This window comes from Struthio camelus, chromosome 8 (genome assembly GCF_040807025.1).
Source record: "Struthio camelus isolate bStrCam1 chromosome 8, bStrCam1.hap1, whole genome shotgun sequence".
NCBI classification, from domain to species: domain Eukaryota; kingdom Metazoa; phylum Chordata; class Aves; order Struthioniformes; family Struthionidae; genus Struthio; species Struthio camelus.
In genome coordinates, this window is record NC_090949.1 from 16,153,322 (window position 1) to 16,180,686 (window position 27,365).

Consider the following 27,365-nt stretch of genomic DNA (forward strand, 5'->3'; position numbering starts at 1 on the left):
CCAAACAGATAAATACAAGAATTATTTTTGCCAGTTCTTTAGTAACATAACAAACTGCAACATGTTTTATGGGGATCAAGCTTTAGAACAAATAAACGCACTCACTTGTATTTCTGGTATTTCTGCTACATCTTTTAAACCTGCATTAATATCTTGAACAAAGTAGACCTTTAAAAGAAAGAAAATAACTCTGATTCTGTTTATTACCATGATGCAAAAAGCTTAGTTATTCACTCTTTTTGCCACGAGGTCCATCGCAATAGGAATAGGACTGCTGTTTTCTTGTTCACGGCTGCCAGCGCCATGATAAATCTATGCAGCGCTGTAATGTTTAGAGTCTTAAATTTGAGACGAAGCGGTGCTGAATTTTCACTGCACTTACCGGCTTTGGCTTCTCTCTTGAATTACATTTTTTTAAATGCTTTTGTAGTTGGTCTTCGTATACAGTGCTGAAATCCAAGCGGAAAGAAACGTAAGAGACAGCCTTTACAACGTGTGCATCGCTGATGAAAAACAGGAATGGCGTGTACATGTACTTACTGTTTCGGATCAAGAGGGCACGGAATTCTTTTTCTGTCACTTTCTTTCTGGTTTTAAAGGAAGAGCATCAGACAACACTTTAGCACGCAGCCAGCGCTGCTGCTCCAGCAAAGCTGCTGAGGGGCAGCTGGCCCCCTGCCTGCCCGCCCGGCCCCGGCCCCGGCCCCGGCCCCGCCTTCCTCGCCGGAGGAGGGGCCTGCGGCTCCGCTAGGCGACCCCGGTACCTCCTGCTGCCCGTGCTCCCCGCAGAAGCGGCGCCCGGGAGCCGGCACCATCTTGCAGAACCGCTTCTTCCTCTCCACGAAGTAGGCGCATCGCCCCGGCTCCTGCGCCGCCATTTCCGCCCCAGCAGCCCCTGCGGCCGCGGGCTCGGCCTCCATCTTGAGGCTCCTCCTCCGCGGGAGCCGACCGCCAAACTCAAAGTGCAAGATGGCGGCGGAGAGTTTGTTCAACCGGCCGGTGTGCGTGCAAGTGCGGTGCCAGGGCTGCGAGGAGAGGTGAGGGGCTGGCTTGAGCAGCGCTGCGCGCTCTCGTCTCTAGGTGTAAGGAAGCTTTGCCTTCCCCTTTGGCAGAAGGGCTGCGGAGCGACGGGCTCATGCCCTCCCCCCAGCTGCGAGGCCCTGCGCGCAGCGCGGGCGAGAGGAGTTGAGCAGCCGCTTGTGTCGCTCCTGGCGCTGTGGGTTGAAGGGAAGGAGAGTGGAAGTCAGCGAGGGTCAGGCTAGGAGCACTGGTGGTAGCAGAGGAAAAGCGCCCGGTGTTTCTACAGCGGCGCTCTGAGGGGCTGGGAGAGAGCAGCCTTCCCCACACGGCGGCCGGCGTTGCGGGCTGGGCCCCCGGCGGGCCCTGGCAGCGCTGCGGGCCGGGCCGGGCCGGGCCGCGGGTTGCCCGGCGCCGTGTGAGCGCGTCTCCTGGGCGCCGCGGTTGCCCGGGAGGCGGCGGGGGGCGGGGGTGCCTCCTCCGCGCCGCCTCGCAGCCCGCAGCCGGCCTGCCGCGGCCTCCTGCAGCGCGTCAGCCCCCTCGGACGTTGGCGCTTTCCGTGCGGTTGTGCAGGGGCCGCCGCGGCCCTCGCGCAGCTTTAGCGGCCGCTCTGGCTAGCGCCGCGCCGGGCTGGGCGCCGGTGGTGGCGATGGGCAGAGCCCGGCAGTGCCGCCGGGGAAGCCCGCGCTCCAGGTGCGGTGAGCGGCAGAAACGCAGCCTCGCCGGCGGCGAGCCCCGCGGCGAGCGCTCGGGCTTGCCGGGGCTGGGGTGGCACTGGGGCGGGTTTCTCCGGGGTGCTCCTCCGGCGAGGCAGGCAACTTCCCGGGTGACTCAACACGAAGTAAATGGAAACTAAGGTAGCGCTGTTTAAATGATAAACATAAGCTCTGGAGGAAAAGTGTGTTGTTTTCATTGGAGTTAGGAAACTAAAAAGGGGCATTCTGCCATGGGTTGTTACGTTGATCTCCAAGTGTTTTCTCTTGCAGGAGGTGTGCGACTAGGGGTGTGACAGACAAGTGGTGTTGTAATTTTAGTTTGGGACAGCTTTCCATAGGGCAGCCAAAAACCTTTTTTATCAAAAAAGTGCCTCCCCGCAAACTTCTCTGCCTGTGACCCCAAAGCACAGTATGGCAATTCGTAAAAACTGAGGATTTCACTCTTGAAATCGTTAATAAATTTTAGCAGAAATTTCCCGAAAGTTTTCGTTTTGGACAAGTAAGAGCAATGGAAACGTCAGCTTTACTATTTAAAATTCAGTGGATGATAAGCAATTGAAAACCCTGAGCTGACTGAGGAGCTGTAATGATAACTGAAATCATGGGGCTTTCAGGTTTCATAAGAGTAAGCATTGTTAGGAACTTTCTTAATATCTTTATTTTCTAAATGTTGTCTGATTCATGTTATGTAACTAGGAACATATGTTATTTGAAGAATGTTTCCTTGATTTGTTAATGTTGCCCCTTTTTGTACACAGGAGACTAAATGTTCGAGTGAATATTGAGCTACTATCAATTTCTAATCCTATTCATAAAAAGGTGAGGTAGTTATGTTTGTGTCGTTCATTTGGTTTTGTATATGTTTCATTGTATAATAGCGATAAAAGGCGAAGGAAAAGCAGAGTAAGATTTTAATTTTTTTTTTTGTCATTTGACCTCATTTTATTTTTGGTAGTGTTTATATAGTGTTTGATATGATTTGTTAAAAATTTTTTTTCCTCTTGCATTTTTAGCTTTCTTCCTTAATTTCCCTGTTGCATTGATCTTAATTTGAGAATTAAAGTATTTGGAGACGCTGAAAAGAAGCAGAGTTTTGCTTTAAATATGCTCAGTTCTTATTTAAGAAGCAGTTGTGTTTGCAAAGTCCTATTCTTAACTAATGAAAATTACGACTTACTTGTGGATCCGATATTTTGCTTTTTATCACCGTGGGTGTTAGCATCTTTTGAATTTTTAGGGTCCATCCAAACATGTTGGGATGAGAGTAGGAAAGAAGTAATGAACTAAATTTGTAGTGAAAAGGATTTTTGTGAAATATTAGGGAAAAAGAACTTATTTCTGTAAGAAAAATAGCATGAAATTGCTATTGGAGGTTATAACTTCTGTTTTGCTGTATGTCTAACCTGTTATTTAAAGTTTTAAACCTTCCATGATGTTAAGATTGTTGATGGTCACTAGTTAGTTGTAGGGTTAATTAAGCAATATTTGCGTGTAAAGCAGTACAGCATTTTTAAAAGGCTCTGCTAACTGCAATGATACGAATATTGAGTGTGAAGAAGTTACGGACTTCAGTTAAGGACTGTGCCTGGAAATCCAGTTGTGTGCGTCCTTTTTAGACTGATAACTTTTTACGGTTGGATCAGTGCATGGGAAATAAAATCAAACAGGCATTCTTACCCTACTCACTAATACGCACTGGGTTATTTCTTGAGACACCTACCCTGGCTGTTTTGTGGTGGTAGGAGTTGCTCATAAAAGTCCCTAACTCTGTTTATACAACAAGAGTTACATCGGTGTTACTGGTATCTGATTTACCTAAACTTGTTTCAATTCATGTGTGTGTGTATGTGCTGCAGTCACACTTCACACCTCTGTTGGAAGAGCTGATCAGGTTTCTACTCCCTTTCCTTCCTCTGTTAGGAAGTACAATATTCTTGACATAGGTTTGAGCTGCATGACTAGAGAACAGGTGCCTGGACCTGATGCTCCAGATGTTTTGCATAGCCCCAGCCTTGTAATGAAAGACTGATATTTACAGAGAAGGCAGCTTTTTCTAAACCCTGTTTGGATCTCTAGTGAACAGATTGTTTTTTTTTTAAAAGCTAAGCAGCATAATGCGACAATTTTTCTGATAGACTTACTGGACTTCAGCTGTATCTGGGTTTCTTTTGTTTTGCTAAGCTCTGTGTTCAAATATATAAATTGTTTAGGAGGTATGTTCTCAAACTGCTAGAAGTCTGACCTAAAAAACTTGTAGTATTAGGGAAGGACAAGAGATGTGTGTTTAAATAACATATATTTTTTTATTCCTTTTTAAATGCCAGAAACAAACTGGGAACAATATGTGTTAGTGATTTATTGTAGTGGGCTAGTTACTCAAAAGTGAGAATTATACACTATGTCAAGATAGAGAGAAATAGCAAATAGTTTTCTTTCTGTTAATTAAAAAAATTTTTTTTTTGAAAACTTTACTGCTGAAAGCTAAAGGGTTTTCACCTGGTTTATTTTTATGGGAAATAGTTTTGCTGCTTTTCCCAATGTAATATTTAGGCATGTTAAAGTTAATTCCCCCCTCCCCCCCTTTAAATTAGTTGTCACAATTGTGGCTTTTGTTGGTAAAAAGCAAGAAATATTTAATATACTGTTTACAATATTAATTTATGATATTTAAACGATCCTTGCAGAATGATTTCTGGTATTTAAAATAATATTTAAATATCTTTCTTTTCAGGATTTAGCTGTCCGATTGACTGATGATACTGATCCTTTTTTTCTTTATAATCTTGTCCTATCTGAGGAAGACTTTCAAAGGTAAGTGAAGTTATAATGTATTGTTTGTAAAACATTTGGAAATAGTAATAAAGAATGAAAGGATTTTTTAAGCTTAGAAAGGTCTAGCTTAGAGTTTACGTTTTAGCATTTTTTCATCTGTAGACTTTTTTCTTTTTCAGTGTTTGGGTAGTATTGTTCTCTTTGACCAGCCAGTGAAACAGCTGAAGTATAGGAAGGTGGTTGGCTCAGGCTTACACAGATGAATGAGAATATCCTGACACTGAGTTCCCTGCGTAGCCACAGTGCCACAGTTTGCTGCGCTGCTTGCATCTTCTGTTTATCCTCACTACTACTTATAGATTGTTGTGTGCTTGTGAACTATTTAAAGAACTCATTGCGAGAGGCAAGACTACTTTGCATGAACAGAGATTCACCGATTTGGTCCTTTGCCTTACGTTTGTTTTGCATTTTAATTGTGATGTGTCCAGGTTTACTGTAATTATTCAAAATTTGGTCATTGCATTTGGGCACTGGGCAGGAAGAGATCAGTTTAAAAAAAGTTGTGATCAGTGTTTGGTCGTGGTCAAAAGGAAAAAGTAAAATAATATTTGTAAAACATGTTCAGAAGAAATGTGTCATTATATAAGGTCTGGCTTATGCACGCCCCGTTGAAAGTCAGTTTCTGTCTTTAATGTATAGTGAAGGTGTACAGAATAAACAAGTAGGCAGATAAAAATCTTTAAATTGATGAATCTCCCCTCATCTGCAAAGCACTGGCCTTTGCTCCTTCCATGTGCCTCCACTTGATAGCCTCACTGTACTGTGCTGTAATGAAGATTCTTACCTGAAGGAATATATCTGTTCTGCCACAATCACATCTTTTGGTGCAGCCCATTTGCGAGAATTATTGAAATTAAAAATAACCTCTGGTGATTTGTATTCCAGACATGATCACATTTCTTCTGTTTTCAGGGTTGAAAATATCATGCTATTAAAGTTTGCTAGCATGTTCAGGAAGAGTCCTTTCTGCTAGTGTAAATAAAATATGTCATAGGAAGTAAATAACACTTATATGTAATGTTAATATTTGTTTCCGCTCTCTTTCCATAGTTTAAAATCCCAGCAGGGTCTCTTGGTAGACTTTTCTGCTTTCCCACAAAAATTTATAGATCTGCTTCAACAATGTATTCAGGAACAGAACAAAGATATCCCAAGGTAGGTAATAAATGGGTTAGGTAATAAACAGATTACCGTGTATTTGTGTGTGTCTATGTGTGTGTTTCAAGGTTTTAAAATACATTTGTTAAACACTCAAAGTCTAAGAATAGTCAGCAGAACAAGGATAACTTAACCTTAGTCTGGAAGCATCTAAACATCAATCAGTGGATCTTGCTGACAAAGCTTAAGTCTCAGGAGGCCTGAGCAGTGGGACTGATGTTCAGTAATGGTCTCCCTGTCTGAGCTGAAGGTAAGCTGGCAGATGTGTGAGGATGAAATGCTAGGGTCTCTGCTGAACAGCTGAATGCTAGAAAGCTAATCTGAATTCAAAGGATTGAGGGGTAAATCTTTCAATTGCGCAGAAACAGGCAAGGTAGAAAGCCCTTATCAGAATACCTTGTATCTCTGTTGCTTTACCCAGTTTGAAAGACTGTTTCTGTTTTGTGGTTTTGTCCTTAAATGTCGTCATGTGCCAAAACCTGTTGTCTTGCTTGGTTTACAGCCCCAGAATTAATATCTGAACACCAGGCGGCTACTTTTTTTTTTTTTTAAATATTAACATGGCAGGGGGAGACCTACAGTCCACTCTTTCCTATGGTAGCCTTGTAATATGTTGTTTTGCTGTGTGTGAATACTGAGAAAGCCCTGTCTAGACAAAGTATGTCTAGGAATTACGCTATTTCTCAAAGTACCTACTATGTGCTGTGAATTTTACTAGGCAATAGGATACACAAAAGTCAGGAGTTTTTCTTGCGAATTTAGTTACAAACACCTTACTTGATTTTTGGGTTCTTAACTCATTAGGTGGGCTTTTGAAAATCTTACAGATAAATTATCTGATCAGTTTTTTTTACGTTTCTTACAAAGCGCAAGCGTTTTAGTTGATTTGTAGTATCAGCTACAACATAGGCATTGAATTTCATGTTTTTTTTCAAACAAAAGACTTAACAGCCTCTTTATTACATGTATAAGATATATTTTAATTGAAAATAGCTTATAGGATCTACAGGTGATTTCAGTAAAGAAATATATACCGAACACGTTGGGTTCTTTTTGTTTTTTCCCTAGGTTTTTGCTGCAGTTAGTTTCTTCCGCATCTGTTCTAGATCACACACCTGTCTCTTTAAATGTGGTGGAGACAAACCCTTTCAAACACCTTACACATCTCTCTCTAAAATTCCTACCTGGAAACGATGCAGAAATAAAGAAGTTTTTAGCAAGCTGTTTGAAATGCCTTAAGGTAAAGTGAAGATTTGTCATAGTTGCATCTGGGCCCTGATAACGTATGTATTGAAGCAGTAAGACTGAAAACATGCTTACGATATATCAAATTGTGTGAATCGTGTTCTGGTTTGTTTGTTTTTTTAATAGTTCACGTATGACATTGCATGCAGTTATTTGGGTATGTGTTATAAAACTAAATCGTTACTGTAGCCATGAAAATATTACACAACTAAGCGCTGTAATTGGAACTGGCAGAAAATCAAGTATTTTACACGTGCAGGGCATGTAATAAGCAGCTGTTGAATGCTTTAGCATTTCTTACTTCATAGCCTTGTGCTGATTGTCAGTCCAACTGCAGAAGTGAAATACCATGAACTTCAGACTCTTAATTCTGCAGCTGACTCGAGGGAAATGTGTGTGTATAGTTCTAAAGCGTTATGGCCTTCAAAAGACTAGTCTCTCTCTAAACAACAAATGAAAATTTTAAAGTTGATGCAGTTGATACCATGCCAGGTTTTGTTTAATAATAAATTAATGATCTCATAGTTGACAACCCCTTTGGCTATTGTCTGTATTTCAGTTTCACAGAATGGGATTTGTCTCTTCACTCTGCTGCAATGTTTATAGCCACCTGATAAGCTATTGTAACAAAATAAATTTACAGTATTTCTGCTCAGGTTTCTTCATGCAACACGTTGTAAGTCTTTATCAGATCTGTTTCCTTATAGAAATTTGATAAGGGTTTAATTCAGGATTTTTTTACCATGTCAGCTAATTACTTTTTTCTCTTACATTTATGAATTATATCTTATTCAATATACAGTTTATTTTTAAAAGATGTTTTGTCACAAATACAATGGATATGTGGTTGCTTAGAAAAGGTATGCTGATACAATGGAAGCTAAACACTTTTTCTGTTTTGGAAGCTAAAATACAAGGATTTGAGTTGATGTCAATTTATATATAGGAAGACAAAGAGATGTTGGAACAAAAGCTTAGAAAAACTGAAGAGGACTTTACCAGACAATTGAGCTATACTCAGCAGGTAATGTAAATTTTATCTTTCCTGTTTAAATTTGTTTGTACTTTACAGTTTAGATGAACTGCGCTATACATGAACACATATGACAAACTGTAGAATTCCAGGAGGAAAATCGATTTAAAAAAAAATTGTATTCTACTTTGGTTTTTTTTCCTATATTTGTGCTTTTAAACCCTGTGGAGAATGTACTTCTTGTGGGCTGGTTGGCTGTAGGGATTAACCACTGCCTAGCCACAACTGACTTGGGAGTAAGGGGGGGAGAAAAAAAGCACAAGAACAGTCTGCTGTCACTTTTCTTAAGTGAAGCATACAACTGAACAAACACATTTAGTTTATATGGGGGGGTGTAGATACACAAATATTGTGTATATGTATGCTATTGTAAAGGCACGTGTTCTCTACAAATTCTATAAATGGCTGGAAATCCTTGTATTTGCAAAAATTGTGAAACCGTGATAGATGAATCGGAAGTCTTGATGTTACATTACTGTGCCGCTGTTTGAATTCATAGTAGGCCCAGCAGTGACTTCACATTTGTGTTTAAAGAGGACAATAGTTACAGGTCAGGGTGATTTTTTGACCACCGTGAAACAGAAAAATTCCATTGATACTCCCCTTTTGTAGCTTTTTTGGGGGGATGGGATATTTAGCTAACTCATTTTTTTTACAGCTTCTGTGCAATTGGAGCTTGTACTTGCTGAATTGGAATGCAGCATCACAATTTTAAAAGAGAAAAGATGCTGCTGTTTTTTTTTTTTTTTTTTTCTATCTGCTAGAGCACTTTGTATTTAAAACTCCTAGACTATATAACGCTAGGGACTCTAGGCAGACTGTTTTTTACTCTTAAGTAATGATTAGAAGATGATAAAATTGGGAATGAAGATTATTTTAACCAGAATGTCAGAAAGATGCTGCTTAGCTTTTCAGTGTCTTACTTTCCTGCTTATAGAATGAACATATATTTTATGGTTCAGACTTTCTGTAATAGCTTCACGTCCTTGTAAGAAGCAACGTAAAGAGTCATTCAGTATTGATACTTAATTTTCAAGGCTCTCTGTGCTTTGTCAAACAGAGCTTGTCAGAGAAGAGCCAAGAACTAGACAAACTGAAAAATGAATGGACAACGTATACCACAGCTCTAACACATACACACACGCAGGAACTGACAAATGAAAAGGAAAGAGCTCTCCAGGTATGACAACAGAAAAGAATCAACAATATTCTTATGCATCAATAATTTCTTGGTTTAATTTTCAGATTCATTGGACAACTGCTTAGTTTGCTTTGCTTCTTACTATAGGCACAAGCTCAGTACCAGCAACAGCATGAACAGCAGAAAAAGGAATTAGAAAGTTTGCATCAGAAGAGTATTCAGCAATTGCAGAACAGACTCTCAGAACTGGAGGTCATCAATAAAGATCTAACAGAAAGGAGATATAAAGGAGACTCCACAGTCAGAGAACTAAAAGCAAAGCTCTCTGGAGTAGAAGATGTATGGCTTATTAATTTCCATAACCAAAGTTACTTTTTGAGCATTATTTTTAGAGCTCTGTCTGCTTAAATGATGATTACAGACATCTAATTTTTAAAAATAGTTCTTCCCAACGTTCTAGGAATGCCAGAGAGCAAAGCAGGAGGTGCTGTCACTGCGTCGGGAGAATACTACTCTGGATGCTGAGTGTCACGAAAAAGAGAAACTCATTAATCAGTTACAAACACGGGTTGCTGTTCTGGAACAAGAGATCAAAGATAAGGATCAACTGGTTGTTAGAACAAAAGAAGTATTAGATGCAACACAAGAGCAAAAGGTTCCTTTAAGTTTCAAAATAATTCTCTCTGAAGCTTTGTAAACCTTGTTAACTGCAGCCTCTATAGATTACCAAATTTTATGAATGTAGCAAATTTCCAAATGCCATTTAAAGATTCTAAATTTTGGCATCAAAAGTATCCTGGATTAATTTTGACAAAAGTAGATACTGCTTTAATGTTTTGCGCTACTTAAGGAAACTTACAGTAGTACATCTTGTAAACAAGAAAAAAATATGAATCAGGAGATCCCTATATCATTTCTTTGAGAAACAGTACTGAATTTGTTGTAAAGACTGCATTAGTGCTCAAAGAATTATTGAAGTTCTATTTAAAATAAGAAATGATATCTATCACGTGTCTGTCACTAGCACTACAAAATCTTCTGCCTTCTTTTAAAGGTGATACTGGAAGAGAGTACAGAAAAGAAACAAAGTCATATCGAAAAACTTGAGACAACAATTAAGTCACTGTCAGCTGAACTTCTTAAGGTTTGTTTGACGTGTCGCTATCCTTGTGAAAAGTCTTCCTTTATTTTTAGGTGTTACTTATTTTCAAAATATCTGATGGTTTTAATAGGCTAATGAAATCATCAAGAAATTGCAAGGAGATTTGAAAACTCTAATGAGTAAACTGAAATTGAAAAATACAGTAACAATTCAGCAAGAAAAGCTGTTGTCGGAAAAAGAAGAGAGACTTCAAAAACAGCAGAGAGAATTGCAGGAAACTGGACAATCTCTTCAAATGAAAGAGCAGGAGGTATTGTGATAGGTTAACCCTCTCTCTGTCCTGTAAACACTTGTGTGTAATGTGTGGATTTTTTTTAAGCTTTAAATATTCATATACAGGAACAGTCTTAAATTTTTCAGATTCCTCTCCTGTCAGTTAACACATTTGTTTAAATGTGTAATTGCGTTTTTTTAGTGATAAACTGATTTATAAAAGACCTCCATCCATATGGAAGAAAACTAAAATTGCATTGCTTGGCGTACGAATTAACGTAACAGAACAACATGCTTTAGAGGGCATGTTCAGGTGAGAGCTGGTGAAGGAGAAAAGAACAGGAACAGTGAACTTACTTGTCTTTCTCCCCTTAAAGATACTCCCCTGCCTGAGATCCTTCTGACATCTAACTATAGAAAAATTAAGGTTGGAAAGGTCTCTGGAGGTTACCTGGCTGAAAGAGTTTATTTTAAAAGAATCATCATGCTACTTTTGTATAAAACTGCGTTCAAATTTCTGTGAATAATTTTAGAAGAACTTTTCAGATTTTTGGCTCTTTAACTTATACTATCATTTTGCTTCAGTTTCTAATAAATAGTAGTTCTTGATGGTGTTATAATAAGTATGGGAACATTGCAGGTTTGCAAGCTACAAGAACAGCTAGAAACTACAATACAAAAATTGGAAGAAAGTAAGCAGTTATTAAAAACTAATGAAAATGGTAAGTTTATATCCCTTCCTTTCTTGTGTAGAACAATGTAATAATTGTTACTGAAAATTAAGGGAAGGTGAATTTGTGTGTGTGTGTTTTTTAATAGCTGTGATTATTGTCAGTTTAGCAAATAAGCTTGTTTGCAGTGGGTGTGCAGCAACCTAGAGCTGCACAAATACTTGTTTGCAGTTGGTGGCTGTGGTTGCTTGGGGGTTGCTGGCTACCTCTGGCCATGGGCTACCTCTGGCCATGGGCTACCTCTGGCCATGGGCTACCTCTGGCCATGGGCTACCTCTGGCCATGGGCTACCTCTGGCCATGGGCTACCTCTGGCCATGGGCTACCTCTGGCCATGGGCTACCTCTGGCCATGGGCTACCTCTGGCCATGGGCTACCTCTGGCCATGGGCTACCTCTGGCTTAGCTTAGCACGGAAAGGAGGGAACAGAATGGCATGTGTTGGGGAAGCTGCTTGGACAAAAGCCTTTTCAGGAGACCAGGACTTCTAGGGATGCTGGAGCTTACAGAGGGAAAAAAAACAGATTAAATAGTCACTTTTTTGAGGACAGGCTACTTGCTGTTTTAAACAGCTTGTATAATAGGTAGGAAGTGAGCTTGCTGTTGTTTGTTTTTTTTTTTTCTCTCCCCCCTCCCCCCCCCCGCAGTAATCACATGGCTAAACAAACAGCTGAATGAAATTCAGACGGCAAGGAAGTTAGAGACTTCTAGCAGTCCACATGGTGGTGTTAGGACTGGCATTTCACCTCAAGGCATGGTAAGATGCAAGTATAAATAACATGTGGTTACAGCATAGTGATTACTTCCGGGAATCTGTGGCATAAAAAAGATGCTTTCATGTTCTTTTGGCCCTGTTGCCTATTTTTATGAAATACTACTTGTTAGTTAATTTTGAAATTTTGAACTGCTACAGAAAACTATTTAGCATCTTGTTACTTTCTTCTCTAAACGTATATTTCTATTTCTCTTGCAGCTTGACCGACCATCCTTTCCTAGCTCAGGAGTCAGTCATCCCGTTTCTCCTCTGTATGCATTCCAGAACTTTCTTGAACCAGCATGCAGCAAAAGTGCCAATCCACAATGTCCAGGACCAAAGGCAGGCATTATGACTCTTGTTTATCTGAAATGTGATAGCATAAAATTTCAAAGTGTGATGTTTGAATTGTTCTCAAAATGCGTATTTACTGCACATCCTAGTTCTGCTGGACTCCATCTCTTGACGTTTTAGTGCTATTAAATAGTAATAGCAAATGCCTGCTTTAGGGCTTTTCTTCATGCTATACTGTACACAAGTGCTATGCAAGGTATAGAAACATTCATCCCCTTGCAAAGCCCGTGCTCAGAGTACCTGCGGGTGCACTGTCATACCTGGAGATACTCAAGTTATCCTGTAACTCTTGCCTTTCTGCAGATTCAGTTTAATGCACAGCTTTCGAAAATGAACCGATGTGCAGATGTTCAGACAGTGACTACTGCAACTGGTCATCCAGCAAATAAAGAGAAGTGAGTAGCTATCTGTTGTAATTATTTTTTCCCCTCCTTTTTCTCTCCTCTCTCTATATAGAGCCTTTTGTCTTCTGTGCCTAGCTGGAACTGAGCAAAAACCATGCACTATGACGCTAGTTCTGTGAACTGCATTTGTCCAGCGACATGTTAATGAACTACTTACTTATTAAGCCTGGCTTATAGATGTCAAGCTGAGGTCTGTGCTTTCAGGAGAAGGACCTGAGGAACAGAAGCTCTGTGTCCCTTGGGATGCTGTGTCTATGGCTATCAGGTGACAGACAAGCCACAAAGGGCTAGTAGTTGAATGCTGTTCTTATCTACTCAGTGATGCTTTGCTTCTTTTGAGCGTTAGGTGTGCATAGGCACTTACCAGTTCCACTTCCAGTTATGTAATTTTTTTTTTTGAGTCGCTATCTGTACTTTTTAATGCATTGCTAACTGTAGTTACTATAGATTTACATATTTATTTATTTTTAATTTTTAGTGGTGATAATTTTGGGCTGGAACCGAAGTACTTCAAGAAAAAAGACGACAGCATTCCTTTACGAGGGCTTAGCCAAAATACCCTTAACTCAGGTATGTGTGAAAACAGTAAAACAAAAACCTTGTTTGAATGTATTTAGCGGACAATAATTATGGCTCTATGAACAGTATCTTTATTTTTGCTCTTTGACAGAGTATTTGAAAGCCTACTTGTCAACCAAAGCACAGCCATCACCAAAAGCAGCAGTAACAACAGCCTCTGCTTATTTTCCTGGATAGTAGACAGTGTTTTAAAGGAAGAGTTCTCTTAACCCATTCAGGGGATTCTTGGATGTCCCAGAACTAAGATGTTAAATAACGCCTTAAAGGTGATGTATCAATGTGAACTGACTTCTACTAAGACTGATTCGGCTTTCTTTCAGAAAGTTATTTTGACTAATTTGGATTACCTTTCAGGATACTTTTAAGGCAATGCAGGAAAGATTAAACTTTTTACAAGCCCTTTCAGCCTTAAAGGCAGCGTCTCTGTAGTAGTCATGGGACCTGCACGGACTTTTGGCTTGGTATTAGAGAACCTATAGTCTTCCTGGAAAAAAAACATGTAAGAGCAATTACTTTTTTGTTCTTGTAGGAATGGGCAAGTGTGGCTCTGTAACAGATGAACTGTATACTCTGGCATTCTGTGCTAGGAAAGGTATTTCTATATGAGTACTTCTCCTGACTGACTGACTTGAGAGGGGATAAGGCAGTAGTTCTCCAGCAGTTTCTGGATGCAACTGTCATTTTTCTGATGCACTAATGTACAGTACTGCCCCCTCCCCATTTTCATTCTGAAAACTTGCTTGATTTGAGAAACGGGTTATTTGAGTAATAAGTAAGTTCATGTAGGCTTGCAAATAAGCTGGTTAACACCAAGGATCCTAAGTAGTGGAATCATGTTACAACTTCATTCTGTTTGTTAGCTTTCATTTGGTGTCTCAATAAAGAACTGGCATGCAAGTTTTTTTTTTTTTAAAGCCCAAAATACATATTTTTCAAAGACTGTTTACATACATACAGTTCCAAAATATCAAACTAAGGTGAAAAGTATGAAATCTTTAAGTGTATCTACCTGATGGTGTACTTAAATTACTTGTTTTGCAGTGTAAAATGTGTATATAGTGATCATTAATGTATATGCACCTGTTTTGAGATGTACAAATTTAAGTAGATATATTAAATGGTTTTTATCAATTCTCTGTTGTAATTAGTTACTCTAAACTAATTGGTTACATTAAACTAACATCTCCATTCTAGTGAAATATCAATATGAAGTAAGTCTCATAATAGTATTATTTATTCACCTTACCTTTCTCTGGAGTTTACTTCCCAGCTCATTCTTTCCCCATGCAATACTGCACTGCTAGACCAGCACTGTGAGATGTACTGCCAGTACAGTCTGCAGCTGACAGCCACCCTGATCTAAGGTCTGTACTTCTACTATTTCTAGTTTTATCTATCTTAGGCAGATGGTAAATATGAATGAATGTGAATTTAGTCTGTTTATTTTGAAATCCATAAGCTGCTATCAAACAGCACTCTAGTAATTAAGATGTGATCTTTTTCTGTAACTCAGTCCTATTAATTTAGATTAATATGAGGACTGGAAAGACCAACACAAATTAATTTCAGTATAAGGGTTGTGCAAAACTGCAGCATACTAAAGGTTTATTATTGACTAGTTTATGTGGACTGTTTATATATATGTATGTATGTGTATAAACAATTTATTCCATTATAGCTCTGTGAGGGAAATACAAACATCTGCAGCCAGTTTACGCTGCTAAATGAAATGAAAAGTCTCTGTGATAGGCACAATCCTGTAATCTAACAAACAGCTAAAAATAGAACACTGGACTTTAGCAGGTGTGAAAAAAGCCTGGAGTACAAAGTATAGCATGCATATTAGATAACTTTGATTAAGGTTTCAAGAGCCATTAACAATTATTTAAAAATTCATTAAAATATTCAACTTTATTAACAGTACATTTACATATTTTTTTTCCTGCTCTTGGTCAACCATGGTAAATGTTCAAAGGTAAAAAAGCATTAAGCAATAACCACAAGATGAAAACATTTCAAACCTATACAATACTTTATACACAAATTTATACAAAGAAACACTTAAATAATACAACTGGACACAAAAATATACACTTTTAGAGAAATTCACATCAGTAATTGTATAAAGCTTTCTTCTGTACTAAGGGTCCTGAAAATTTAGGACTAAAACATTAGCTCTGTAAAGTAAAGGGTTATTGTGACAGTCCTCAAAGGCCACTATATAGCCAACTGACGTATTCAAGGCTATCAGCTTATATTTCAGGTTGTGTATTCAAGTTTTGAGGTCCTTTACAATTATGCAAACATCAGAAATACAGTGGTATATACAATAAACGGTACTTAGGAAAGCAGAGTTTCAGAGCCAATATTAAAATGTTGTAGGCTCAAAACACCCACTTAATATTTAAACAATGTTTGATATTACCGTTTATTCAAAAATAGAGTAATGCACTTACATTAAAAAGAACGTTTACTGTTCAGCAAGCATGTTCACGTGATTCTTATATTAGTACAAACATAAAAATCTGTTGTGTGACTTCTAGAATAAGTGGTACCAATTCACCTTTTCCCTTACTTGAGTACATTTACATTAAGGCTTTGAATCATCTGACCCAAGATTTTACAACATTAAAATGAATGGGTCCACATGGATGCTAGTATGTCTCATTGAGACTTAGCATGAATAGAATTAAAGCTCACTACCTTAAGAAAACAGGACACATGCTCATATGTTGACTATATATATTATTTTTTTTTTATGTCTCTGAACTAGGATGTAAAGTTTAATAGTAACAGTATTTCATGGCAAGAGACAAGTGCTTACCTTTTTTTTTTTCTTCTCAAGAGCAAATTATTAATTTAATGGTAACATCTTTGGAGAAACTTCCAGTTTTCTTGCAATCCCTACAAATTTCATGCAGAAAGATATTTCTTAAGACTACCTTAAGAAATTATATTTTTGACAGAAATGGAATGCATATCCCAAACTGCTGATGAAAAATTCTAAAAAGTCTTCCTAGATTTTTTGTCATACATTTGTGTCTTGCAGTAATGGTTCTTTAGCTTCACCAGGAGCTTGTGGACTGTGGGGATGGCCATGACTGCCACAGTGTTTTTTCCAGTTGCTGGACCGTACGTTTAGGTTGGTGTGTTCAGGAATAAACAAGGCAACAAGAAGAGCCAGCAGCACAGAGCATGCTCCAAAGAGGAATGGGGGTCCAGGAATTATAGAATTCTGAAAACAACAACAAGAAGTACTATGGAGCCATAGACATGTATTAAAATATTAAGCTAATTACACAAACTTCAAAAGTGGAAAGAACTCTTTTTTCTTCCTTCTGCTCTTGGCACTATAGTACTCATCTCTACGTGGGTTCTTTTAGAGGAAGAAATTGGGAAAGCGTACTTGTATATCTTAAGACTGAGGAAAGGCAGCAAATGGTACTTAGTAATGCCTGTTAACTCTCTTAGTGTCCGTTTTGTGAAGCAACACAGCTTCAGCAGTTGCTTGACTTCGTATGCTTTTGTACATTTCAAATTTGTGCTACAGCGAGTGTGCTCCTTGTGAGAAACCTGGAGAAATTTCACATTCTCTCCACTAACTTTAAAAACTTGAACAATTCTTCTCCCTGCTTCCCCCTGCAAAGTACCATTTGCCTTCTCAGTTCTAGCAGGAAGGATGCGTGGTACACGCATGCAGCACAACTGTGTGATACTACTGCAGACTAGTTCCTCTGTAGCATAACAGCTCAGTATTTTCAATCTGGTTCAATTTCACCGCTACTGAAAGTGAGCACTTTTGAAAGACCACATTAAAAAAACTGCCAAACTGAATTCTACAAGGAGGGTGAAAGAAGAGATTCTTGCTCCTAGGTCAACCAGATGCAGCCAGACAACAATGAAAGAGTAGAGCAAAGAAAAACATCCCTTTGCCTATACTGTCCATAGCAGGATATGTATGTTCAGAGAAGTATGTGATTACAACTGTTGCTTCCCTTAAGACTTTGTAAGTAATCTAGATCTCTGCCTTCCTGGTAGGAAGAATGAAGGCATTCTGGAAGATTTTTTTCTTAATTAAACATTCATGTATTATGTTAGAGTTTGCATTGTAAAGTGACTTGCAAACTTGTTCCACAAAGGGATGTTGTAGGTACTCTAAAAACAACAGGTACCTTAGATAAACATGATAATGAGACAGAAAAACGGGGCAGTAACTGATTCAGACCAAAGTCTAAGTATTCTATAGCAGGAGCCTGAAGAGTTTATATTCAACTTCAGGTAGGTGTTACTTTAAAATAATTAAGATGTATTTTAGTAGTAGTTTTCCTGCTGAATTTGCTCAACTAACAAACATTAGTAACTAAAAAATACAGATCTTGGGCAAAAGACTGAAGGAAGACAAAGCCAAAATTGCTCAGTACCTGAAAGGTAACTACAGTGACAGAGAAAACAGCTCAGCAAGGCAGAAGAACAGTGGGATTCTGTCATTAGTAGTCCATCCTTCCCTGTGGCAGGTAAGTGTCTCAGTCTGTTCTTTTTACAGGGCTCAGTAGTTGTCTAATTATCAGCTGTATATCTTTTGAAAGTCAAACTACATCCTAGTATCTAGTTAACAGCAAATAGATCAGCAAGCTTCTAAGAAGAGTGAATCAAGAAGCTCTTTTTACATGCTTCACTTACAGCTAGCTAGCATGGCAAAAGTTAAAATACAGTCTCATGTTTAAGAACTGGCAGGAACAGTGGTTTTTTTTTTTAATTAGTAAGAAAAAAAAAATACCTGTTGTAAATGGTATTGTGTGGCCACACTACCTCCTGGTGGTGTTTCAGGCATGGGGAGTTCATTCAGTTCAACATGAAATATATAGAATATAAAACCATAAAGTGCTGGTCCCAAACCATTACACAGTCCTCGAATTCCTGTTATCATCCCTTGAACAACACCTAGAGAAAGTAAAATATACTGTTATCTACCTATATATTTTCATGTGTATATATATATGATTATTTATAATGCATTATGTGCAATCAGTAAGACTTCACTCATTTCCCCTTCACACTGACGCAAACAAGAAGCTTCACTGAATGGGGTTATACCATTGGTAAAAATAAATAAGGGCTGTAGAAAATTTGTCATTGTGATACATTCAATTTTTTCATCTTTCTATAGGCCTAGAGTAGTATCTCCTGTGCCACGCTCATCCAGGAGGCCAACATATACAATGTCTTTGCTATCACTATCTCATGCAGCAGAGAAAGCATTGCAAGCAACCTGGATAACTAAGCACACCTATGCTACAAGGGAGGAAAAATAACAAAATAAGTCTGCTAACTATTTTGCTACCTTTGGGACCTGTTAACTGCTTTCCTCTGTGCTTTCCACGGTATTCATGTGCCCAAACTTCTAAGTAAGTAGTTTGGATTGTAATGTTTTGTGACCTGTACTGAGGTGTATTGGCTACTTTGTGCCAAGGTTAAGGATGACGCGTTAGTGCTAGTAGACACCCTGACATGCCTGGCTTCACACCATTCTGACTAGAATTCAACATATTAGGACAACAAACCTACCTTGTTGGTCAGCATCAGCAGTTCGGGAAACTAGTGCGCTTACAGCTGGGAAAGTAATACTGGACATGGCTGCAACAGCTCCAGCTGCCCACATCATCCTGCAAAAAAAGACAGACTCAAAGTAACTGCTTTGCATGGAAAGCGTTCTGCATGTAGAGCTCCGAAGTCCTAGCATTAGCATCAAGATGAGAATGGGTTAGTTTTGCAGGTCAGAACATTGCAAAAGCTAATTAAGTTACCACTGTTGTGCTTTTCTTTTTTTGATTTAAAATCCTGCAAAATAGTTTTAGTAAGCTACCAGTCCTACCAAAAGCTTACTCTTTACTGAGAAAGTCTTGATCGTGATCTTTGCTGGAGTAAACAGTACTCAGATTAAGAGGTATGTTTGATGTAGCTTCTGCAGCATTGAAAATCATGCAAAAGACCTCCCATTCAGGATGGGCAGTTTTCATCTGTGCCTAGCCTTCCACATGAGGAAGAGGAGTTACAGTACACAAAACCAAATTAAAAAGCTGCTTTGACCTTACAAGACAGCCAATCAGTCAAAATCTGACTGCGCAATGACAGATTCCTAAAAGCACTTTTTTGGGAAAAGGATACTGCCACATCTGAAATTCAGAGTTTCTTTTCACATGAAAAATCTGTATATTTGAGAAGATTAAAGTAACTTTTTCTGCTGCAGTACAGGGTATGCCATTATTACTCTGGCCTCTTAAAACACCTAGATGGTTGTCCTGACAGTCATTCCTTGCCTACAGCCAATTAACTCAATGCATCTATTCAAAGAGAGTACAGTTTTAAGATTCTTCAGCTAGGACAAATCTCCCTTCTGGAAACAGTAGCGCTGAGGAACAAAACAAAACCACCACTTCTTCAGTCATGGTGCTGATCATTATTATATAATATATATTTTTTTGTCCTCTAAATGTCTCCCTTGGACAAAGGATAAAAGGCAGAGAGATATATTCAAATATTAAAGTGAAATTTACATACCAAGGTTCTGAGCCAAAGCCATACCATGCAAGTTGCAGTATTTGAAATCCTAGACCCAGTAGGATGGTGTTTTTATTTCCAATGGACCGCATAAGTAAACTCAAAACTATTGTCTGTCAAGGGCAGGGAAGTACAAAACCAAAAATTAACATTTTATTGTGAACGTTAATGCATGCAAATAAATTAATGAATTTAAAAAAAGCAAACCAACATTCTCCAGAAGCTGTATTGGCAAAATATGTAGGAGTTTCTACCAAAAAGTTAAAATCATTTAACATGTTATATGAACAAATTATCACTCCTTTCTTGATGTAGAAAAATGATTTAGTTTTCCCAACACAATACACTTTGGCTACTAATAAATCAAAACTCTGAAAAACTTTGGCAGGCTATATTTTTCCATGTAAATTAGTTAAAGGAAGAATGCTAATCAACACTTACAGGCTTAGAAAAACAGCTACAGAAAATGTGAGGTACGTTTCTGGAATTTCAGTATTATGAAATCTCTCCATAGTGCTTAGTTTTTCTTTTTAAGTTACTGAATCAATGAAATACATAGCTGTAATTCACCTGTGCAATAATGGAAAGAATCCCAAGGACTGCTATAAATGCTGCCACACTTTCAGATGAAAATCCCATTATCTATATTAACAAAAAAAAAAAGGCAATTTGATTATTAATAGTAAAGTATATATTGACATATCAGACATCAAGGGGGAAAAAAATACAGAAAATTGATTCAACTGCTACTATTCAACTAAACTCAAACTTGTAAAAACAATTATTCTTTCACTGAAAAAGAAAAGAGAAAACAAAGGACCAAAAACAGAAAGCAAGTTACCAGAATTCCCTCAATAATAAAGCATTGTAACACGGGGAACCTCCTAACCCAAGATGAATGCAAATGATAACAAGACATGAGAAAGTGTTTTATAATGCATTCATCTCTCTCCTGTTTTCCTGTCTCTAAAAAAAGAGGAAAACAAAACAGCAAGAGGACTAAAAACTACTGAAAACTTTTAAATGATACTAGTTATTCGTACTTACTACATGAATTCAGCAATAGCCAAAACTTAACTAGAAATGCACATTTGCTCAAATCCATATCAAGATGTTAAATTACCTGTCTGAGGTATAGGAAGAAGCTGGAATATTGACCTGCCTCTGGGAGGTAGGAAAGAAAGACTGTTATGCAGATTAGCAGCACAATTGAATCCTGGCCGACTTTCTTCAGTGACTATGGCAAGAAAAACAAAGCATTATAAACCATCTACTCCTCATATTCAGAAAAGCATGCCTAGTAAGAAACTGAAAAGCATATAAATTAATGAAGCTAGCACACAGCACCACTGAAACATTTCCTGCACATTTAGCAAGACTGTTGGCAAAAATATTAGCAGCAGTGTGAGATCACCTGTTTTTTGCCCCCCCAGCTGCTCCCCCCCCTTTTTTTTTTTTTTTAAGAACTTGAAACATGGTAAATACAATCTCTTTTTTGTCTCAAAAGCTCAGTATCTACAAATGCCCAAATATCTCATATTAAAATAGCTTACCGCAAAAGGGTCAGCCTGTTCCCAAGAAATAGGCGCTCCCCAGGATGCTGGCCTCATCTTCTCTGGCAGTGATTCTGGTACAGCAACAAGAATAAAACAAATGTCTAACAAGGCTATTGCTGTAGCCAGGACTACGACCAAGCTGTCTCCATAGACTCGACCAAGGTAGGCACCAATAGCAGGGCTGGTAACTAAACTTGCTGCAAAAGTTGCTGAAACCTAAAACAAATAACAGCTGGTAAGATCTACAGTTATATAAGTGAAAATTATTGTTTCCCAATTCTTTTCTGATGTTCAGAAGCCTACTCATTCTACTCAGTGGTTAAAGGTAACTTTTTTCTGCGACTATGCAGTAGCAGCTATATATTTCAGATGGGCAAAGCTTTGAAGAAAAACAGGTTTTTTTCCAACTGGACAATAATGCGAGGCCCACAGCATTCACATGTACTGACATAATTAAGTTTAACTATCCAACAACTGTCTTGCTGCTGTCTTTGGAAGTGATAAGCTGTATTTTCATCTGCATACTGGCAAAATATGCAATGCCTGCTGTTAATCAAGAAGACGTTGCCAGGAAAAACTGTCCATGTATCAAGGACAAGTTAGTAAACTTAATATGCTGGCTAATTCAGCTCATTGCAACAGAACTTCAGGAAGAAGTTTTCAATTAACTACCAGGACTTGTTATGAAAGATGTTAACTTTAAACCTTTAAAGAAACTCTCTCAAAATACCTCAATCCCTAATGCGTACAGGCAGAAAGAAACTATTTAGTCCCACATCCATGTGACAGACTCTGTATTTTGAATGCAACAAAACTGCTAACCCATAATACATAGAGCAGGGTAGGAGGAGCTAATGAAGAAATGGAGGTGAGCTGTATGAACTTATAAAAGGCAAGTTACTCAGCTATGTTTGTTTTGAGCTGAAGCACAACACAGCAGCGTGTTTGGAAACATGAGCAGGATTAGTCAAGCTATACAACGGCAGCTCCAAAATTATCCAGAAATAAAAGTTTAGGTTTTGAAAAGATGACAGTGGCTGAGTAGGACTGATATGAGAAGTAATGGAGAAATGAACTAAAAAGCCCCTCAAATGACATAGTTAATGCTGATGATAACTGCGAGAAAGACAACATCTGAGAGAGATTTTAACATGGCTGTATTATATTTACAGTAGAAACGGAATATTCAAAAGGAGATACAGGCCTGGATGACAAGGAAAACTAAACAGAAGACTCTTACTCCAAACAAAAACTTATTTGCCAAAGAAATCAATTTTGAAAAGCTCTACTAACAGAAAGAGAGCCAAAACCTAAATACATACCAATCCATAGGCCATACTTCTTTCATGTTCTTGGGTTATGTCTGCTACATATGCAAAAACCACAGAAAAAGTCACTGCAAAAACTCCAGAGACAGAAATAACAGCAAAGTACCACCTAAGAAAAAGTAGGGGAAAAAAAAAAAATCAGAACAGCTAAATTATAGAGACAAAAAATTCTCTATTTACAACCAAATACAGGTCAACAATAAATTATCCTGTCCAACTCTTCCTGACAAATAGTAAGATAAACTTTGGTAAAGCCGATGTGAATGTCTCGAAGAGTTGTGCAATTTCTCCTCAGTGCGTTAAGCACAAGGATAAACACCATACTTTTGTAACATCTACAAAAAGCTGCTGCGATTAAGTGCATGTTAAAAATTCTACATCTTAGTATACTAACTTTGACTGGATGCCTATGGCACAAAGCAAATCAGAACCTTCATTTTTTTTGGCGAATCCGGGCTTTGAGATCTCTCAATATTAGTCTTATCTTTACACCCAGACACTAGCACTGATTGCATTTGAAACCTTCATTTACACTTAAGCAGCAAGCTATTTCCCACAAGAAGGGATGAAGAACTGAAATCCATGCGTGCCCAGAGAAGAAAGAGATGCCTCATGTAACTGCTTGACTGGGTGCCTTTGCCCTGTGTCAGTGCTAATGCCACAGTCTCCATTATTTCAGACAGGCCTGCAGGTACTGTGCAGGGGTGGTCGAACAAACATGGAAAATGAATCCTGACTCAGGCACTACCTGGGAATGTACGTGCCAATTAAGAGCTTAATAAACTTCCGCACAGCGCAAAAGCTGACAGATTTTAAAACTTGAGAAACAAAAAAGTGTAGTAAAATTTCAGCATCATTTTAGGTTACGAATGGTTACTTTCACGCATTAGATGAGGATAAATACACAACATAGATCTGTATCAATTCACTGGACCGCATTCCAGTACATTTTCTCCAAGTGCACTGAAGAAGTAAGGGGGCCAATAGCCCAGGGCTCTAAGTCAGCAGGTCTTAAATTCTGATCCAAGGCATTTGGCCTTAGGTCAGCTACTTCAGCTTGACTCTGTTCTCCAGATTTGCAAAGAGTAATACAAAAGCCCCAACATTACTTTGAGGACAAAGAATATCGTATCAGCAATATAACAAATATATTAGCATTCTATAATAACAAGATATACAAGAAATAGAATGTACAGAATATACAAGAGACTATACAAGTGTGTATATATAAAAAATATATTAAAATATATAGAAATAACGTATAGATGAAAAACATAAAAATGTAAGAATACATAAGAAACAGTAAAGTCTAGTCTGAAAGAATTTACTAACCACGGACTAATCTTCATTAGTGGTATTGGTGCACAGGTGAAAAATACCGTTAGCAGCAAGAAGGACTTTCGTCCCCACACATCAGACAGGGCACCTATGAGTGGGGCACTGAGGAACGATAATAAGCCCTGTAAAGTAAAACATTAAGTTAGAACTGCATGGTAAGAAGCATGATAGCCAAATGTACTACAAACTGAGTGCAGACTGGGTTTTATTTTTGCTGAAGTTGATTATTATGTAGTGCAATACATCAAAGGGAATATGGTCAAGCATTCTTGATCATCTGTCCCATGCCTGGTTACCTAAAATTTGAGTTTTATTACACCAGAGTATCCAGAACTCAAAACAAAAATGATCCAGTCATATTAGCAGTTCCAGGAACTGTGTTTTGAAGTTCTGTCTTTACAAGTCACATAAATGCAAGTAATTGACAATGCACTACTTGAGCAACAAGCTCCAAGTGAAAAAAACCCTCAAATTTTAACAGCATTTGTGTCATCTGGGATTAGTAAACTGACTGTTTTTATTCTTTGGTGAACTCAAACACAAGGTACAGGCCAAATAACAACTTAGTGAAAGTAAAATGATGCATTTTAGTTTTATTTTTTGGAAACAAGTTTATTCTCACATTTTATTTACGCCTTCAAAGCTCTACTGAAAGCCTCTTGAACATTTCACTTAACTGGCAGTCATTTGTATACTCCCCACCATTCATTTTACACTGTATGTGCAATTACTTTAACTTTTGTCACCCTACCTTTACTCCTTGAATTAGACCATTCATTAGAAATGTATGTTTTGGGAAGGTTTCATGCAAAACCTAGAGAAGAAATACAAACATTACATACTGCATTGTCATTTACACAATATTATCTGTAAGTGCTGTTCATGATGCACCCAACATCTGTGGTGGCACAAAAAGTACTTTATATTTACATGGATATGTCTCCATGGATTAGAGAGAGAGAGAGAGAGAGAGAGAGAGAGAGAGAAATTAATCCACCCAAAACACTGAGAGGGGAAAAAAAAACCCAAGGTATAAACCATTAATTAATGACCATTAATTTCAGCCTCACTATCCTATGGGGGCGGGGAGAGGGGAGGAATATGTACATAGTCTATTTCCCCACTCCTGCTTTCGAAAGAATGAGTATTTGGGGGGAGGGGCGGGACAGGACATAAAAGTGCACTTTTAAAGACTTTTTGTTCATGTTTACTGTACTTAAAAACTCAAGCTGAGTTTCCCTTTTTCATCATGTAGTATCTCACCAAATACCTAGATCTACATCTTTGGATAAACTCAACTTATATGGAATGCATTAAACATAATATACATTTCTTAACCATCATGTTACAGCAAATGGTGAGTTAGTAAAAAAAACAAAACAAAACAAAACTCTCTTTTTAAATAAAACCTTGCAGCTTCCCTTTCAATAGCTGATATGGTCTACATGTATTCTTTTACTGGTAAGATACCAAAATCTCCTTTTCAAAAAAGTACACACCACCAATATGATGTAAAGCTGTTGCTCTAGCTGTAACAGCACTGACATTTCAAGAAGTACGGTACAATGTCTCGATGCAGAAAAGGAGTCAGCCTTGATAGATGTACAATGCCAAAATCTTACGTGGGGGCAGAGGGGTGCCTGGAGAACCTCCTGAACTGCTGGGTATGTTTGTCTATCAGCTTTGTCATCTAAGTGTTTCCTCCCTCTTTTGTCCTCACTTTGCCCAGATAATTTCTGCCCTGGCTTCTCTCCTTCTTCCTCAATTTGGGGCGTTACCAGAAACACACCACAAATAGTCCATGATGTAACTTTCATTCACGTGAACGTTCCTTGCAGGTTTTAGCTTTGCTAGATAGAGGCCTCAGTTCTCTCAATGCTTTGGGAAGGATTAATTTCATTGAACTCTTAAATTTCGGCGTTGCTGGACAGACCACCTAGAACCTAGAAAATTAGCCTGTGGGGAGTCTGGTTTGAGCTATCTGTCCTCTGCTCGGGGTGGAAGAGAGACATCGGCAGTGCCTCCTCTCAATCCAGTGACTAGACCCTAGACATGCAGGTTAAAAGAGAAACCTGTCTTCAGTCTAGCTAACACTGTAGGAGATGTATTCCGTGTAGTAACTGATTCACAGTTTATATGCAAGAGACTGCTCACGTGCTTAACATCAGGTTACAGAATTGCAGCAAGATCTCATTTTAGATGGACTTTTCTTGAAGATCTTTAAGCTTTTGCTCCACTTTGCTTTCTAAGTATGCGTCATCACACACAAAGATCAAATTCAAATGGAGAGCAACCAATTGTACTAGTAAAGAATTTGGTACAAACATATTGGTGTGAAAGTCTCAGTAATTATTGGGCGACTTTGGTGTTAACAGGGTCACTGTAAAGCTTCTGTTGAAAGCACAGCTAGGTTAAAGAGCTCCCTACCTCTAAGTCACCTCTACCACCTCCCGCTGGTGTAATTTTACCGAATATCAAGCATATCCTTGCCTTTGAAACTCTAATGTGCCAACTTTTTGCAGCATTTTGAAAGGAAAAATAATTTAAGTATTGCAGGTCTTACAGGTTTCACGTCAGAAAACATATGTAAGCTTCAGTGTCAACAGACTTGCACGTAAACAGTTACGTCACATCATTACACAGCTTTAACACAAATAATTCTAAATGTTTGATTTCATATAATAATACAAAACTTTTCACTTGCAGAACAGAGCAGGTCAATGACATACAAATTTCATTTAATTCAGAAATAAGATGTTCAGTGCCTCCGCAGTGATCTCTCACATAGCAAGAAAAAGTTTAAGCATATATATCACTTACCACCAGAGTGGGTGCTGTTAAGAGTCCCCAAGCAAAAAACTCCAAAAATATCACTATGACAGCATGGTAGACACTGGGCGAACCTATTCCTTGAGGCTAAAATAAGACATTAAAAAAAAGTGATTACTATAACACATATGACAAGCTGTCCCACTCATCAGAAATGCATCTCAGCGTTATAAACAGAAGAGTTAAGAAGTGAAGCAGGACTCAACCACCCGAGTCCTTGAGGTACTCAAGCTAATTGGCACAAAGGGAAATTCCTTTCTCAACCCTTTGCTGCCAACGTGCTCAAGTGCCCTCCTAATGCTCTGCAGCGTAAAAAAGTGTTTTCTCATTTCAAATTAAAAAATAAAACACTTATATTGCCACTCTGGGAAACAAGGAAGCTGATGAAAGTGGGAACAAATTCTTAGAAAAAAATTTTT

General features: G+C 38.4%; 3 protein-coding genes across 6 annotated transcripts in view; 1 reads left to right on the forward strand and 2 right to left on the reverse strand.

Annotated features, from left to right (window-relative positions):
* TRMT13 (tRNA methyltransferase 13 homolog) overlaps positions 1 to 920 on the reverse strand; it is a 6,620-nt gene extending 5,700 nt beyond the window's left edge. Inside the window, exons 1-4 of one of the 2 annotated variants that reach the window (XM_068952273.1) lie at positions 765 to 920; positions 541 to 587; positions 383 to 449; positions 106 to 168 (exon numbers count right to left, since the gene is read on the reverse strand). In XM_068952273.1, coding sequence (XP_068808374.1) covers positions 106 to 168; positions 383 to 449; positions 541 to 587; positions 765 to 920 — 333 coding nt within the window. The remainder of the gene's footprint in view (positions 1 to 105; positions 169 to 382; positions 450 to 540; positions 588 to 764) is intronic. The other variant, XM_068952274.1, reaches the window with a different exon arrangement.
* Positions 917 to 16,525, forward strand: SASS6 (SAS-6 centriolar assembly protein). The gene is made up of 18 exons (XM_068952270.1): positions 917 to 1,037; positions 2,492 to 2,552; positions 4,465 to 4,544; positions 5,616 to 5,720; positions 6,792 to 6,963; positions 7,915 to 7,992; positions 9,062 to 9,181; positions 9,290 to 9,481; positions 9,603 to 9,797; positions 10,197 to 10,286; positions 10,375 to 10,554; positions 11,158 to 11,239; positions 11,894 to 12,003; positions 12,220 to 12,342; positions 12,658 to 12,749; positions 13,237 to 13,328; positions 13,429 to 14,701; positions 16,387 to 16,525. The coding sequence occupies exons 1-17, from the start codon at positions 970 to 972 to the stop codon at positions 13,512 to 13,514; spliced, it is 1,926 nt and encodes a 641-aa protein (XP_068808371.1). The 5' UTR covers positions 917 to 969; the 3' UTR covers positions 13,515 to 14,701; positions 16,387 to 16,525.
* The window catches only part of MFSD14A (major facilitator superfamily domain containing 14A), a 24,692-nt gene continuing 12,556 nt past the window's right edge, over positions 15,230 to 27,365 (reverse strand). For all 3 annotated transcript variants that reach the window (XM_009685920.2, XM_068952271.1, XM_068952272.1), the window contains 11 exons: positions 26,938 to 27,033; positions 24,869 to 24,931; positions 24,112 to 24,239; positions 22,774 to 22,888; positions 21,449 to 21,667; positions 21,019 to 21,132; positions 20,466 to 20,537; positions 19,896 to 20,008; positions 18,903 to 19,000; positions 18,115 to 18,278; positions 15,230 to 16,572 (listed from right to left, as the gene is read on the reverse strand). In XM_009685920.2, coding sequence (XP_009684215.1) covers positions 16,366 to 16,572; positions 18,115 to 18,278; positions 18,903 to 19,000; positions 19,896 to 20,008; positions 20,466 to 20,537; positions 21,019 to 21,132; positions 21,449 to 21,667; positions 22,774 to 22,888; positions 24,112 to 24,239; positions 24,869 to 24,895 — 1,257 coding nt within the window. In that variant the 5' untranslated portion in view covers positions 24,896 to 24,931; positions 26,938 to 27,033 and the 3' untranslated portion in view covers positions 15,230 to 16,365. The remainder of the gene's footprint in view (positions 16,573 to 18,114; positions 18,279 to 18,902; positions 19,001 to 19,895; positions 20,009 to 20,465; positions 20,538 to 21,018; positions 21,133 to 21,448; positions 21,668 to 22,773; positions 22,889 to 24,111; positions 24,240 to 24,868; positions 24,932 to 26,937; positions 27,034 to 27,365) is intronic.

What these genes read in the sequence shown, in the direction of transcription:
- SASS6 (XM_068952270.1), top strand. Translation starts at nt 970, where the DNA reads ATGGCGGCGGAGAGTTTGTTCAACCGGCCGGTGTGCGTGCAAGTGCGG. An exon ending in CAGAACAAAGATATCCCAAG is followed by an intron (nt 5,721 to 6,791) that starts GTAGGTAATAAA and finishes TTTTTTCCCTAG; the next exon opens with GTTTTTGCTGCAGTTAGTTT. An exon ending in GCATTTCACCTCAAGGCATG is followed by an intron (nt 12,004 to 12,219) that starts GTAAGATGCAAG and finishes TTTCTCTTGCAG; the next exon opens with CTTGACCGACCATCCTTTCC.